The sequence below is a fragment of the Marmota monax genome, unplaced genomic scaffold, assembly GCF_021218885.2.
Source record: "Marmota monax isolate L192 unplaced genomic scaffold, Marmota_monax_Labrador192_F-V1.1 WCK01_AAM20220418_F8-fsc00040, whole genome shotgun sequence".
NCBI lineage: Eukaryota > Metazoa > Chordata > Mammalia > Rodentia > Sciuridae > Marmota > Marmota monax.
In genome coordinates, this window is record NW_026692782.1 from 7,484,166 (window position 1) to 7,501,506 (window position 17,341).

Consider the following 17,341-nt stretch of genomic DNA (forward strand, 5'->3'; position numbering starts at 1 on the left):
TAACAGAGTGGACTTTTAAATAGTTTTTAAACTATTCACTGCAGTTCATGACTAAGTTTTCACAAATATTTTGAGACTGTACATGAACCAAAAAAAAGAAAATTTCCAAAAATTATAATCACAAATCATTTTCATGAAGATTACTGAAATTAATCGACATCAATTACATACTAAAAAAATAATTCGAATTTTAAGGTGACATTTTTGAATTAAATTTTATTTTTAATTTTCAGAAGTAAAAAAGTTATAACACTTCATATAAACTGCTAATAAGACAGTTGATATTAAGTTAACCACATACACTGTTTTCCTTTTCTTGAAAATAAATATATTTATATCACATCCTTTAAAAAGTACACTAAAGGATACTTATGTTTAACAATTGTTATAACTAAATTCTAATATGTCCATGTTTTTCATGCCACTTGAAATACTCTTATACGTCAATTTAACCTTTTAGAAACTTATCACTTTTCACAATGAGAAAGCAAAAAATAATATATAATGAAAAGGAGCAAGCCTGAATCATTTATTCTCTTTGTCAAAAGATAACAGATTAAGTGTGGGGATCAATATAACCACAGAGACAGACTCTTCTGTTTCTAACCTTTACCTCTGGCTCAGAAAAAAATAAATGATAATGTATAATCTATTGGTGAATATGACTTCACTATCAAATTCTTCCCTATTTGTAAGGAAAAAAAATAGGTTTAATGTTTAAGAGAAGAATTGGTTTAACACAATTTTGTTATTATCACAACTTAAGAAATGTCCACAGGAATCTCTTGGAAAACAGATTACTAAACATTCACCCCATTTGGGAGATTAGGCAATCCTAAATCCACATAAGGAAAAAAATTCAAAACACATTTTGTCCTCACACATTACTTTTCCTCTGCACAAAGTTCGGATTAAATGTCTTTAAAAGATCACTTTTGGATGTCTCCCTCAAGAGCTCACATAATAGAAGCGTGGTGCCTAGTGTGGCAATGTTAAGAGGTGGTGGTAGTACCTTTAAGAGATGGGCCTAGTGAGAGGTCATTACTGGCCCCTCCCCATTCTCTGGTGTTCTGTCTCACTACCTTCTGTCACACCCTCCTGCATGGATTGTGATGTCATCCACTGTGAAGTGACATAGCCAGAGGCCCTTACCAGAGCCAGTACTTGTGGACTTTCAGCCTCCAAAATCATGAGCTAAATAAATGTCTTTTCTTAATAAGTAACCTAACCTTGAGTATTTCATTATAGCAACTAAAAACAGATTAATACAACTTTTATCTATTTTAGCAACTTAATATAAATGAAATGCAACCTTCATTTTTAAATAAAAATCATAACACCATATTTTAAATTGCAAATAGGACTCTCATTATAAAAAAATGAGTTCAATAGCAAATTCTTATGTCTAGATAATTATTTACATAATTAATGTGTGTGTAATTTGAAGCTCTCAAATTATTTTCAACTCCAGACAATCAGGCTACTGGAGTCATTTCTTCATCTGAGTCATTTGATTCACCTTTTAGTTCCAATTCCTCTAAATTTTTGTCTATAGTTAAAATAGTTTTCCTCTTCCTCTTCTTAGGAACTGCATCATTAGCACAGAGTTTTCTCATTTTAATGTTTGGCAATTTCTTCAGATCAAAATCCCATTCCCTAGACAAAAGAGAGAATATAGAGTGTTGGCAGAAGCTGAAGTGAAAAGCAGACAATCATTTTTCAAAAACCCTGAAAATAACTGAAAAAAGTGTATAAATTTACAACAGATTTCAAGTATACTAGGAAGAACCAATATAAATGAACAAGGAAAAAAACAACATACAAGAAATGAGGCTTGCCTTTTCCATTTTCTCATTCATCTATAGTAGCAAAGCCTGCCCAGGGAATCCCACATATTCAAAACACCAAAAGCAAACAGCAAAATATTAGAAGTTACAAGAAGGCTCTATTCCATTCCTTTATTCACCTTAAACTAATTTTCCCACCAACCTTCCTCAGGCTACACAACTTAAGATCTCAAAAGCAGAAACTATGTCATCCCTGGCAACTCTCTCAAATAGACACCATATAGGTTTTTCTTTTCATGTGATATATTACAGTTACAATCAGTAATCAAATAACTGTTATTAAGAGAAAATTTTCAGGGCTGAGGTTGTGGCTCAGTGGTAGAAAGCTTAACTAGCATGTGTGAGGAACTGGGTTTGATTCTCAGCACTCCTATAAATAAATAAATAATAAAGGTTAAAAAAAATAGTGCTAAAGCAGAATGTAAAAAAAAGAAAGAAACTTTTCTATTTTTCAACCTCAGTATTTTCTATGACAATTCTATGTTCAATTACTTTAGGAGCAATATGAGGACTGTTTCAAGAACTGAACTCTACCAGCAATGCTAACAAACTATGTTCATCTCTTCTTTCATTTATGATTTTCTTTGGAAGAAGCAGAACAAACATTGTTTCAGAAATAAGGAGCATATTTTAGATTTGATTTTGCCTGGATTTAAATTTATCCATTTCAATTAACAAAAAATTTCAGGCCCATCAATCTAAGCTAATCAAGATCAAAATGATTAATCAACAGCATTTTCAAAAGACAGAGAATCTGTTTGAGAATTAAAAACTTAAAACCCTACTTAGCACTCTCCCTGGTTACAAGGGGTACAATTAGAAAGACCTCTGGCATCATTTTCTATTAAGTATCTATCTTCTCTCCAAAAGAAGGTGCTAGAATAGTTTCAGAATCTGACTCTGAGCCATCAAGTATTAAATTATTATGAAAAAGTCATTATCACTTTAGCATATATCACGTTTCAAATAAATACAAAATACAGAAAATATTAATAAAAAGAAATCTGATTTTCTTTTATTGCTAATGTCTAGAATTGAAAAGGAAGAAGTTATGTCGCATGTATTTTACATACAGCTTCCAGGGAACAATAAAAGAGACACTCACCTAAAAAGTTTCAGATTGTTTGCATTTAAAATGTCTGGGATCTCTGGAAAAGTAAACAATTTATAGCCATTAGACATTTTCTCTCTTAATTACATCATTTTTTAGTTTTTTCATTTATTATATCAAATGCAACAAATAATAATTGATACCAAGAATATCCAAAGGAAAACACAATTTTAAAACGCTGTTATAATTAACTTAAAAAGTCTGGCAAGTATAGTTTAGTTTAGGTGATTTAAGAAGAATAATATTAAGTAATAGATCCTAACACATAATTTATGAAATTAAACTAAACTATTATGAACAATATGCTGAAATGTTTTATATTTTTTTCTTGGTGAAAAGTATAATTTTTTCAAGTACATACTTAATCATGACATGGTAGAGTTTCTCTAAGCAAAGCAAAGACTATTTAGTATTAAAATAGGACATCATTTAAAATAAAAAACAGTTTGAAAAGCTATAACCAAATAGATGCTCAAAAAAGGTCAATAAAATTTAAACACATTTTTAATAAAAACTAGATGTGTGGAAGTTCTTTACCATGATTATAAAGCTATCATAAATTAATATGTATTCACTCTTATTGCTGAAATGCCCATCTAGCCAATGTAATAAAATATTAAATAAATGCAGTATCAATTAACAGAAAGATAAAAACCAAAATGTTTGATACAACTGTACATTGTCTTTTATAACATTTTCAGAAACTAAAGAGGATGAGGGACTAGGTGTTAGGTGTAAATTAATTTTTAAAAAACAGGATCCTAATAAAATGAGTCAGAAACAGTTACATTACCAGGGAGCAAAGGGAGAAAAGGTGTTCATATTTGGTCTTCTCAAAATTTATGAAACAGACTTCTGGAGACAATCTGTCCACATGTTTCTACACACTTGCAAACTAGTCAGAATTCACAAGGCTTCTTTCACCAGCTATGCTCCCTGATTCTGGAAGAAGCACGGGGTATAGTCAGAAGAGCACTGGATCTAAGCTCTAGCACTGTCGCTATCACCAGGACATATTTTACTTGGATGGACTCTGCTAACTCCTGCTAATTAATCAAGCTGCCACATATTGAACAGACTATAAGGGGAATGATTAGCAGCAGAGACCAAAAGGGAGTAAATAATTATACAGTGGAGATAAAGGTAGTTTGAACTAGGGAGATGGTGGTAGTACAGGCAAAAGCCGTAAGATTAAAAATATATTCTGCTAATGGGTTGCATATGAACTGCGAAAATGGACTCCAGAGTTTCTAATCTGAGCAATTCGGCAAGTGGTGATACCAATGATTAAAATGTGGAACTTGTAGGAGGCATAAGTTTTAGGAGAAAAGCAGGCTTTTGCTTTCTAATGTCATTTTTTGAGATTCCTGTAAGACCTTCAAGTAGAGAGTTTGAAATATCCAAGTTTGATAGATATGGGGACAAGATAGGGTTGACCATATGTATATCGAAGTTATCAGCATTTAGATGGGATTTAAACTCATGGATCTAAACGAGATTAACTAAAAAATGGGGTATATAGAAAAGAGAAGTAAGTTGGATATGAAGAAACTTTTAGTTGGTTAGGATGAAGAGATTCAGCTTAGCAAAGTCATGACCAGTCACCTAGGGAGAACTAGAAAAGCTCAGGGTCTTCTATACCAGATAAAAAGTATGCAAAAAAAATAAGTTTTGTTTTGCATCAAATGCTGATATAAGTCCAGTGCAACAACTATTTTGTCTTAGCAACCTGAAGGTCATCAGTTGCTGGTACTTTTGGTTGAGTGGTAGGGACAAAGTCAAGTTAAAATAGATTCAAAAAAAGCCAGTTATAGTGGAGTACGTATGTAATCCCAGAGACTTGGAAGGCTGAGGCAGGAGAATGACAAGTTCAAGGACAGTCTCAGCAACTTGGTATGGCTGTCTCAAATTAAAAAAATAAAATACAAACAAGCTATGGATGTAGTTCAGTGTTAGAGCAAAACTGGGCTCAATCCCCAGTATAAATAAATAAATGAAATTTTAAAAAAAGAAAATTAAAAACAAGGAAATGGAGTCCAATTCTATGGTCTTAGAAGGTAACTACTGAAGTTAAAAAAAAAAAAAAAAAAGACAGGACTATCTGAAGCTCTCTGCTACCCTCTCTTTTATTAAGTACTATGTCAGTCACTTTCATTAATTAAATCTTACTTAACTTTGGAACAACCTAGGAAGTTGGTAATACTATCTGTTCTATTTTTAACTTGAGGCTTAACAACCTGTTAAATAACTTGACTGCTGTTATACAGTTGGCTATAAGGACTTAACTCTGGCTCTATCTAGTTCTACAGCTATTCTGTTGCTTTTTCAGTTATAAAACTCAATTTTCAGGAATGAAACAGGACTGCCACCCACTGCAGAGTTTCTAGTATTACCCACAGAACAATTTGCTTAGGATCCTATGTTTTCATGAAAACTTAAAAACTTAATTTTGCTATTAAATATTTCACTTAATATACCTTCCAAGTAAAGCCTTGTAACACAAATGCTTAGTGGGACCAGGTAAGACCTACGAAGTAAGGGTGAGGGCCACAGCAAACTTTTAAATATATGCCAAGGTCCAGGAGAGATAGCTGCTAATCTACTCCCACAGATGATGCTGCCAGATTATCTGGTTTTTTTAAAAAGAAGTCAGAAATCTGTATTTATCCAGTTGAAATCATCAGCTATTATTCCCCCTCTACTTAAAAATGACAATTAATAAGCTAATTAAATACTATTTTCCGGCCATACAGCCTTTGGGTAATCACCAATTTGTGGCTTTGCAAGTCTTAGCATCTTCTTCTACTAAGTGATTTTCTGACCACAGTGTTACCAAAGTAATAACATACTGATCTTTATGAATTAACTAGACAGGATACAATTCAAAGAAACAAATTTTGATTTCTAAAGTTGTTCAAGGATGATTAAATGTGGAGCTAGATGGAACAAGAATTGGAAAATGAAAAGAACATAGTATCTATTCCAATTAGATACAGCTGGAGATGGACTAGTAGCACCCCTATAACAAAACAAATTAGGTACACACTGAAAAGGAAAGAAAAACACTATGATCACACTAGAAAGACAGTATGTCACTGTCACACAATTGAGTTTTGTTGGGAATACAGGGGAAAATGAATCCAAAGATTATTCTATACACATAGAAAAGGAAATCAAACTAAATCAATAGAAAAAATAAAATTCAACCTTTGAAATAAATTACAAATCTGATACCATTATTATTTTAGAAAGAAAAAGCACAGAGCACACACCAAGGCCATATCCTTCATACTGCTGTCTCTCCCGCTCCATCGTCTGCTTGATAACTGTTTCCCGGGAAAAGTGCCGCCTTCCCTGCCTGTCCTTGATGCTGTTATGTAACTCGATCTGCTCCAGCTCACTGCTAAATCTATTTAAATACCTATAAAAATATAAAAATGATTTGAATTTTTAAAAAGTCTGTTTATTTGGGCTCATATTAGTTCATTTAAAACTTAACCTCTAGCTTTCAGATGTCCTTTACATTTTTACATTCCTCAGAGTTCCTCATGTTCTCAAACCTTTTAAACTTTTCCCTGGATAACTTGACCATATCCTTCACTTCATCAACCAAATCACAGCCTATTATCTGTTGAACTAAGGCCTCTCATATTCAACTACCTATTGTCCAGGTCTATTTAGATGTCCCCTAGTAGCTTCACTTTTAAAACCCCAAACTTGTCATCACCCTGTCCCTGCCCATCACCCACTACCTGCTCCATCTCTTGGGCTCCCTACTTCAGGGAACAGTTATGATCATTCATATAGCTGTCCAAGCAAAGTATGCAGGCATTCTGCTTGGCTCCTCTTTCCCTTTCATTCTACATATAAGTTTTCACTAAAGACTAAGATTTCCACATTCTTCATATCTCTGGAATCTTTTCATTTCTCTTTATCATACCAGTCAGACACCACTATCATCTTTTGACTGGACTACCTACATCCTGACCAAAGCCATGTGTCCTTCTCGGTATTACCTTATTCTCACAACTGTGACCTTCCTGAAATTTAGTTCAGGTGCTTTCTGTAAAAGCTCTCCATGCCTCCTAATGCTCTTAGATAAGGTCCAAACTCTTAGGACACATGAGGTCTCTCCTAAGACAGTTGTTACTTATTACAACAACCACACTTCCCTCCTTAAACTTGTTACTTCATTCAGTGTTAAAATGTCTGGCAGGTCACTGCATGTCATCTTTGCTGTCACCTCTGGGCTTTTTAGATATTATCCTCTTGAGCTAGAAGCCTTTCAAACCACGTTACGATGGTCTATTAATCCCCATCTGTGAGTGCCAAGGTAGATGACACCTCCAGGAAACCTCTAATATCCTAAGAAATAGGGCTGACTATTACTCTGAGGCCCAGAAAGACTACAAACCTACTAAAGGGGCCAAGCTAGGATACAAATCTAAAGTCTTTCTGATAACATCTATTTGCTTATCTACAATCCCAAGTCAGAGCTCTGTCTCTAAGAATAAGGTTAAAGAATCTCCTATTCTGTCCCTTTGCTTATAATATGCTCAGTGTTTACCTTTCAACTAATTCACAAGCATCTTTCTTTGAATACCCCAATTTTTTGGGATCCAGATGACTTTGAAACCACTGCAGTTTTTCACCTATAAATTAAAAATAACAACATAGTTTTTTAGCATGACAAGTCATCATTTAAGCAAAGAGGTTTATTATATTCTCAACATCAATGTGCTTCAAAGAGAACCAAAATTTATTTTAATACTAAATATAAAGCTCTGTGTGGGCGCAAAACAAATTAAACCAGAAAAGAAGGCAAGCAGGCAGAAAGCCACACAGAAAGACAGGCAGGTAGGCAGGCAGATTTAATAGATTATGAAGTTCTAAGTATTTAAAAAGCAAAAAGCAGTATGGAGATTACTCAGAAAACTAGGTATGGAACCACCAAATGACCCAACTATCCCACTCCTTGGTATTTTCCCAAAAGATATAAAATCAGCATACTACAGTGACACAGCCAGATCGTTTATAGCAAACTCACAATAACTAAATAATGGAATCATTCCAGATGCTCATTGATAGACAAATGGATTAAGAAACTGTGAATTATATTTATTTAAAAAAAATGGAGTTCTACTCAGTCACAAAAAAGAATGAAATTATGGCATTTGCTGGTAAATGGATAAAAATGAAGAATATCATACTAAGTAAAATAAGCCAAACTCAAAAACTCAAAAGTCAAATGTTTTCTCTCATGTGTGGAAGCTAAAGTAAAATAAAGGAAAGGAGGAGGGAAGGATAGGATAACAAAGATAAAGAAAAGATTAGTAATACATAAGAAAAAGATCAAGAGGTAGAGTGGAGGGATGGGTAAGGAGAGACAATGCAGAATCAATTCTTTAAAAAAAATCATGATACGTGCATACATAAATATACCACAGGATATTTCACCTTTATGCATAAGTAAAAAGAATCAATCAAATATAAATAAATAGGCAAGTTAAAGGAAGTCTAATAGAACAGAGGAAGGAGAATGGGAGAGGTGAGGGAGGATAGGAAAGAAAAGTCGAGGGCAAAGAGAGGGATCATGAACTAAAATTGATTTCCATGCATGTATGAGTTTGTTGGGATAAACCCAACTACTCTCTATAACTATAAAGCTTTACTAAAAATAAATAAACAGCAAGATAAACAACAAAAATTCTAAAATAAGTCAACAGATAAGCACAAACTAGTTTTGGGTGAATCACTAACATTGTTTATTCTAAATATTTAATGATTTGCTTCATTTTGTTTTGTTTCACTCAAGTCTCATTTTAAAAAGACTGATAAAAACAGTATAATACTAGGAGATTAAAAAAAAAAAAAAAGAGTACAAGATAAACATTCACGATAGCCAGAATTTTAAGTAATTTAATTTTAAGTAATCTTATTTACCAATAAGATTGAGACGTAAAGCCTTTTCATTCTTCAACCTTGGAAGGAAAGAAATATTTGTTAAAAATTTTACAAAGCAAATTTTTAAATTTGCAAAAAATAACAAGAAAGCTATCCAAAGAAAAATTTTTTGACACCTGAAAACATTAATTTTAACACAGAAACATGGAATGCTATGCTTCTATTTAACTTACTGGAAAAAGTTCTTAGAAACTTTGTTTTAGCTCTTCAACAACTAAAGAAAGCCTACAGAATCAGTTTTGAAAATATAAATGAAAATTTGAGTGGATTATGGATGTTCAGGTGGGTTTTGTGACAAGCAGAATACTTATGCACAAAACAGTAATGAACACTCCAAAAGATCAAAGTGCTGCCACCAAGATCAAAATGCACTACTGCAATATCTTTTAAATTTCAAAAAACTCAAAATAAGGTGATTACTTTTCATAAATCTGAAAAGAATTGTGACATAAAAGGTTCATTTCTTTTCAGAAACCGTGTAGGTAACATATACCTCCTACTATTGATAGTCTAAATATTTAACTCATTCAAGAGACCTTTAGATATTAAAGTATACTACTGTACATAGAACAATTTGGACACAAACAATGAAAAGACACTCACTTTTCTTTCTTATCTTGTTTGTGGGCCTCTCTCGTAATTTGAGCTGCTTTTCTACTATACGGATGGATGACTTTTTTTTCCCGTCCTGTACTTCTTCCCTTTGGTACTTTAGGCTAAAATGTAGGAACACATGGCATGTATAGTCAGTTACATTGACTCTAGTCAACTCTTTGGTAAAATTAATTTTAACAATAATGTAATAGAAATACAGTGAGTCAGAAACATAATCATTCTAGCAGTATGTTTCTGGGATAACAGATATGATATGTTCTAACCATGTAAGACAATTAAAAAGGCATGAACAGGGCAGTAAACTCTTCTCTTCAATCATTCCATCTGAAAAATATGTACAGAGAATACAGATAGCAAGAAGATTCAGGCCTGGAGATCTGTGTTACAGAATGACTAGGGGTAGAGGAACACAGAATATTTGTGAGAGTTTGTAGAAGTTGCACATGGAAGAGAATGGGCAGTGAATCAAGCAAAATCAAAGCTGGCCTTATGGTCTTGCAGATTATTATTAATAAATAATAGAAGCTATCTCAAAATCAGTACATCCAAATATTTTCCCTCTCAAAATCAGCAAATCCAAAATTATTTTCTCACTCAAGCCTCATACCAGTTAACTAGGTTACGATTCATTCGGTCCTCCAAACTATATGTCTGTTATCATTAGTATAAAATCCTAAGTCTTATCCTACCAATATAATTAAGGAATCAGGTTTGTCTCTCTATAATAGAAACCCAAAATAGTAATATCTTAACCCCAACAAAGTTTAGTTCTCCCTATTAAAAGCAGGTGCTGGAGGCTTTGCCCCCAAAAGCCCTCAGAGATCTAGGCTTAGGTTATAACTTCCTACATTGTCTAAGATGGCTTAATGCCAAGTCTACTCTGAAGCCAGTGAGAATTTAGAAAGAAAATTCAGAATTCAAACTCTTTTCCTGTAAGAGCATGATTTGGGAAGTTGCAGATTGTTTTGTTAACATCCTAACGATCAAAACTTAGTCACAGTGTTTATATATAGAGAGGAAATTACTATATTATTTAATTCTTGACAAACAAATCTACTACTATAGAAAAAAAATATATTAGGAGACAACTGAAGGTCTCAAACAACTGAAGGTCTCTTAACAAAATGCCAAGAATCTTCAGAATCTTCTTTAAAAATTACTGTCAATTGCCTTAGTTCAACTCTCATGAACTTTCATGATTAGGATGCTCTTTAGGGTCTTCCTGCCAGTCCCTTTTCAAAGAAGTCACAGAACTCCTCTTTCTAAAACATTAATCTAGTAAAATTCTCATTCTTTGCTTAAAGAGCTCCACTGGCTCACAGTTTGGTCCCAAATCTTTAGCATGGAAAACAATTTATCCTCAACCTGCTTCTCCAGCATTAACCACACTCCTTCACAAAAGATCTTTTTCCCCATTCTTACTGAACTTTTCACCATTCCAGAACATACCATGAATATTATAACTTCTTGAGACTGCATTTCTTGTTACCTACAAAATCCATTCCCTTCGTTGTCCTTTGATAAGACGCAGCTTAAAATCACTTTCTTTTAAAACTCCCTTGGCAGGATTATTTAAAATGAAAATTAATTCCTCATTCACACCTGTATTCATTCTTCTAACAAACAGGCACTGAATGTTCTCATTTCTTGAAAACTTTCACCAGAGAAGATATGTGCAAGTCTGAAACACAGGGTATAACTGGAAGTTGGCTACGGGCACAGGTAAATAAGAGTAAAATCATCAAAAAACCATAGAAGATATACTATTTTGCACATATGTTCTCTTCACATCTGGGGAGAACAGAGAAGGGGAGGTGTGATAACAATTTTTCTTTTCTTTTTTTTTTTTTTGATAACAATTTTTTCAAGCATAAAGTCTACCTACCAAACATGAATCAAATAAAAATTTGGAACATGTGGTAGGCTGCCTCTAAGATGATCTCCAAAGAAACCCACTTCCTGATATTCATGTCCTTATATAATTCCCTCCCTTTGAGTGTGGGCTGGACCTAGTGACTCACTTTAAGAACAGCATTTGGTAAATGTCAATTCCAAGATTAGGGTATGAAAGGACTCTGGCTTCTGTCTTCTCACTTGGCTTTCTCTCATGGAAACCAGGTGTCATATAGTAAGCTGCCCTATGGACAGGCCTACATGGCATAACAGCCAGAATAGAACTGAGTCCAACAATGCAGGAGGGGCTGAACCCTACCAAGAACCATGTTAGTGAGCTTTGAAGTGCATCCTCACTAGTTATGTCCCACAGCCCCAAGGGATTGACCATAAGAAACCTTAAAGCACAGGATCCAGGAAGGCCATATCCGATTACTTCCCACCCACAAGAACTGTGAGATTTAAAAAAAAAGGTATTGGGATTGAATTAAGGGGCACTTAACCACTGAGTCTCATCCCCAATCCTTTTCATTTTTTATTTCAGACAGCATCTTGCTAAATTGCTTAGGGTCTAAGTCACTGAGGCTGCCTGAAATACAGGCATGCACCACCATGCCCAGCTACAAATATTATTTTAAGCCACTAAATTTTTGAATAACTTCTGTACACAGAAGATAGTAACTAACGTGAAAAAAATAAAGCAAGCACTGTTTGAAAAAAAATCTTCATCTCATATACATCATAATCAATAAAATGCTTTATTTTAAAAGAGTGAAAAGGGTCACAAATCTTAAGGAAAAAAGATAAACTCTATGAAACTGTTATGACTTAACAACTAATATAGTTAGGAAGGTTTCATTGATATTTGTAAGTTCACAAAAAATTTCCTTTGAAGAGTCAAAAACTTTCATTAGAAAAAAAGTTTGATACTCTTCTGAGTATGAAAATGTCCTCAAAGTTTTTCAGTTAAAGAACCTCCAAGACTTAGCACAAAGAAAGTATACAAAACTAAACACATATTCTGACTCATTGTAGTTTATGGATTCCTTATAGTAATTTATTTATGAGGTTTCCTCAAGGCATGATATGAATACATAACAAGGCAAAGAAATATGCGCAAGATTTGCATTTCAAAGCATTTTCATATTTTTCAGAACATTAAAATTAAAAATGCTTTGACAGGAAAAAACTGAGGTAAACCTCAAGAAAATGTTAACCTACAAAGCAGTGAAAGTCTAAGTCAGTCTGAAAAGATTATTTCTATTTAAATTAATTGCTCCTGGGGAAACCAATTTTCTGTCATGTTGGCCTGGCACTGAAAATGAGCAGGGTGATAGGTGACCTATACACACTTAGGTGAATAATAGATGTGTCCCAGTCCCTGTAAAAGGCACTGTCTTTTTCACTGACAATCAAATTACACAGCAAGGATGAAGGCACTGTCTTATTGAAAGCAATTCATCAACCATCAGGACTGCAACACACATATAGGCTGAAAACCTAGATCAAGAAATACATACTGGATAAATAAATTCCAAATTTCTTGGGCATTAGGATATTTGAGTTGTAAATCAACTTTTGGAACTCCAAATGTACTTTACCATAGGAAATAATCAATACTTCTAAAGCCAAATTCAAGAGTCTGAACACAGACATTATAAACAAAATAAAATTTTAAAGTCCATATTATGTAGTAAAATAAGACAATATAAATACCATTTGATAACAATTCTTTCTCTATATCACAAAAGCTTAGTTGAGCTTTTTTTGAAGGGAAGGAGGGAGCATCTTCTGTGAGTTCATGTTTCATATTACTGTTAAATATTTCAAGTACTCAAAAAATGTAAATAAAGTAAAAAGCATATAATTTCTTAAAAATTTGGTATATCAGTCCATATTCTAAGCTCCTCATAGGTCATACATAAGCACAAAACATGAAATAATGTGAGTCCTAGAAAAAAAAAATTGCAGATTAAATTTCAGAATGAGATCTTTTTAAACATTACATAAAATCCATAAGACTAAAAGAACATAACAACTCCAACTACATAAAAATTTAAAATTCGTAACTACAAAGCTGCAAGATTAAAAGAAAAAGATTAGAAAACAAACAAACAACAGGGTAAAAAAATGTTTTTTAAATGTTTCAATTGACATGTGGTTTAATTTAAAATAAACATAAGTTAAAACATTTAAAAACTGGAATTATTAAGACTGACAAAGATAAAAAATGATTAGCTCTGCAAATGTGAGCATGTGGTTAAACTGGGACTCTCACAAACCAGTGGGGTATAAACTGGTAGTCCTCTAGAGAGCAATTTGTCAAGACAAAAGTGAGTTTTTGACCAAGGAATTCTACTTCTATTAATTATTTTATAGACATATTTACACATGTACAAATGGAAAAAATAATAATCAATGCAGCAGTATTACAGTGTCTACAGCAGCAAAGGAATGGGAACAGTTTAAATGTTCCATCAGGGATCAGTTTAAATAAATTTCAGTAAAAGCAAACAATGGAATAGTAGCTGTTTAAAAACCAGTGCTTTAGTTCAATTTCTATTCTCATAACAGGACACCTGAGAATGGAAAATTTACAAAAGAAAAAAAGCTTATTTAGGCTCACAGTACTGGAGGATGGGAAATCCAAGATGAGACAGCTGCTTCTGGTGAGGGCCTCCTGCTGCTTCTTAGCATGATGGGAGTGAGAAGAGGAGAAAGAGAATACATAACAAGAATACATCCCAGAAAGAAAAGGGGCTTAACTTGAGGACAACCAACCCATTTCTAAGCCATTTGGGTGAAAAAGGCATCGATCTATTAAAGAGGGCTCTGCTCCATGATCCAAACATCTCCTACCTAGGTCCCCCAACACAGCCACATAGAGCAATCTAGGTTCCAACACAGTAACTTCTGAGGAACACATTCAAATCATAGCATCTATTTACTAACATGGACTGCTCTCTAAAATCAAGTTAAGACAAAAAAAAAAAAAAAAAAAAAGCAAGGGGCATAGGATTGTGTCTATTACACTATTTATATAAAAAAAGGGTTAGAGGACATACACACTGGTATATGCATATAAAATACCTGAATGGATAGCTAAGAGCTGATAACACTGCTTGTTTCTCAGTTCAACTGGAGTATTAGGCAACAGAGTTGGAGGAAAATTTATTTTGTATGGTAGGCAAATAGTGCTCTGCCTCTTCATCCCCATGTCAAACATGTCCATGTCTGAATTCCTTAGAAAATGTGATTACTACACATGGCAATACTTTGCAGATGCAATTAAGAATCTTGAGATGGGGAGATTATCCTGAATTATCCATGTGAGCCCATTAAAATCCTAAAGGCTCTTATAAAAAGGAGGCAGGAAGATCACTGTTAGAGGACATGGATCTTTACTGGAAGAAGATTTGTAGATACTATGCTCGTGGTGTTGAAAATGAAGGAGCCAGGAGCTAAAAAATGTAGATAACTTCTAGGAAATGAAACAAGCCAGGAAAATAAACCTGCCAACACCTTGATTATAGTGAGACTCATTTTTGCACCTCAGACCTCCAGAAATATAAGAAAATGAATCTGTAGTTTTAAGTTACTAAATCTATAAATCTATATGAATTCTTTACGGTAGTAATAAAAAATACACTTTTACAACCACTTTTTTTTTTTTAAGAAGCCATGTGCATATGATGTTATTCGAAAAATGGTTGGTATACAAGGTTGATATTCATTAATATTTTTTACTTTTATTAAGTTTCGGGAGCAAGTTTCCATTACCAGAAAGCTGATTTTTTGTTACAGCTAACATTCACAGGGGTGAGCCTTACAGCACACAATTCCTGCTATCAAGGAATTTGTAGGCAGTCATTAGTGTTTAATGGCCAGATATTATAGGAATAAATATGATAAATCAATGGAGGATAATGTCACACTTTTCAGTGGTTTATAACCTAGCTAGGGAAAAAAACCCTAAAAGCACACTTAAATTTAATAACAAGCTTATGTGAAAGAGGTGTAGTGTACATCAATGAATGTTTTGCATCATTGCACAAACCAAACTTAAAACCACTAGAAACAGAATAAAGAAAACCATAGAAACTAGACAGAATAAAGAAACATTGAGTGGGATGGCTTAACTGAAAAAGGTTCTTCATGTAGTTACATTAGTTTGATCTTACAAAAGATATGAACTTGGGGCTGGGGATGTGGCTCAAGCGGTAGCACGCTCATCTGGCACACGCAGGGTGCTGGGTTCAATCCTCAGCACCACATAAAAATAAAAAAAGATGTTGTGTCCACCGAAAACTAAAAAACAAATATTAAAAAATTCTCTCTCTCTCTTAAAAAAAAAAAAAGATATGAATTTGCACAACTCTAGGAAAGAGTCAGAATATAAATGAACAAAGTAACAAAAGTGAACAATAAAAGCTGTGCTGTTACTATTTACTTTTATTACTAAAGTTCATAACAATACTAACATTTACTAAGTGCCAGTATAGGGCTAAGTACTTTATATTTATTTTCACAACATTTCTATGAGGTAGAAACTACTGCCATCCTAATTTAACAGAGTTAAATAATTTCCTGAAAAATCACCGGTGTCAAGCACAGGCCTCATTCTGAGCTGGTACTGACAGGAGAAGCACTGATGTTATCAAGAAAAATAGCAGGGCCAGAAATATACCAAAGAAAATATATTTATATGCCACTTTTTTTTTTTACGCCTATGCCAAGGCAATATATTTCTATATATTGGCAAAATGAAGTTCTAATTGTCAAAGTTAACAATTCAAATGCTAATCAACCTCATAGCTACCACACAATGACATGTAATTGCTTTAATGTTCCATTCTGAAAAATTATAAAGGATTGGAAATAGATAAACATGTTAGCAAACAGGCTGGATTTACACAAATACACACTATCTAAAGCAAAAGGATAACAGACAAGACAGACAAAAGTGACTGACAGAAAAAAGGCAAGAAGGAACAAAGAAAAGACAAAAAAAACATTGTGGCCAGAATATAACTTTTCACTAGTATAAAATTTTTAAATTGTTCTTTCATTAAAAACTAACTGGATAATGTATACGTTCCTTACTTATTAATGTATTTAAAACATGTTCCTATTTATGAATGAATCTCAGGAACACAGCAAGTGGAAAACATACTGTTTGGGAATATAAACACAGGTAGTGGCTGTAAAGAAAGTAAGTAAAAAAATTATAAAATCTACATGCTCCTTACTTCTAAGGGGTTCCTGAATGTTGTAGGTCCGTGGAAAGGAACGCGAAAATGAGTGACTGAGAGTTCCTTATGTAGTTAACCTTTACACCTAATCGTGTTTTGTGAATATTCATTTATATCTACTGAAGTTTTAATAAAAACAAAACAGCTTCTGGGCCGCGACGGCAGTGGGGTCGAAGAGCAGGCGCCGGGGGCGGGAAAGGGTGGCTAAGTTAGGAGAGGCAACTAAGCTCAGGGCAGAGAAGAGGGGTGGCGGGTCCACTCGTGTCCAACACACAGCAGCTACAAGACAAAGGCGCAGGATTTCCCCCAGCGGGAAGCGACGGGAAGGAGCCGGATACCAGGCTGAGAGCGAGGAAAGCCTATGAAGACTTGACCGGTGCGCAGGGCCTGGACGCCTCTCCGGGCTTCCCCACACTAAGTAATCCCTTCGCTTCCTCCCCCGCCCCAAGCGCCACACCGGAGCCTTCCAGGGAACAGACCTACAGGGCTCAGGAAACTGGGAGGGGGCCCACCATGGTGACGTCCAGGAGGCCGCGGAGAGCCTCCGCACTCCAGATCCGTCAATCACCGACCACAGCCGCCGCAGCACACGCCGATACTCCAGCCTGAACACACGTGGGATCGCGGGAGCTGTGGGGGACGGACCGGAAGAGGAAGGG

The 17,341-nt window shown here is 34.4% G+C and overlaps 1 protein-coding gene across 1 annotated transcript; it reads right to left on the minus strand.

The window, feature by feature from the left end:
* Window positions 1–196: 196 nt before the first annotated feature.
* Tma16 (translation machinery associated 16 homolog) lies at window positions 197–17,341 on the minus strand. The gene is made up of 7 exons (XM_046447734.2): window positions 17,195–17,341; window positions 9,526–9,638; window positions 8,902–8,939; window positions 7,526–7,610; window positions 6,231–6,379; window positions 2,953–2,995; window positions 197–1,656 (listed from the first exon to the last, which is right to left on the minus strand). Exons 1-7 carry the CDS (start codon window positions 17,195–17,197, stop codon window positions 1,476–1,478), a joined length of 612 nt encoding a protein of 203 aa, XP_046303690.1. The 5' UTR covers window positions 17,198–17,341; the 3' UTR covers window positions 197–1,475.

Bases quoted from the DNA above. Each gene is read 5' to 3' on its own strand.
- Tma16 (XM_046447734.2), bottom strand. The intron at 8,940-9,525 runs GTGAGTGTCTTT...TTTCCTTCCAAG, and splicing joins AAACAAGATAAGAAAGAAAA to GTTGAAGAATGAAAAGGCTT. The intron at 6,380-7,525 runs GTAAACACTGAG...ATATTTTTATAG, and splicing joins GCTTGTGAATTAGTTGAAAG to GTATTTAAATAGATTTAGCA.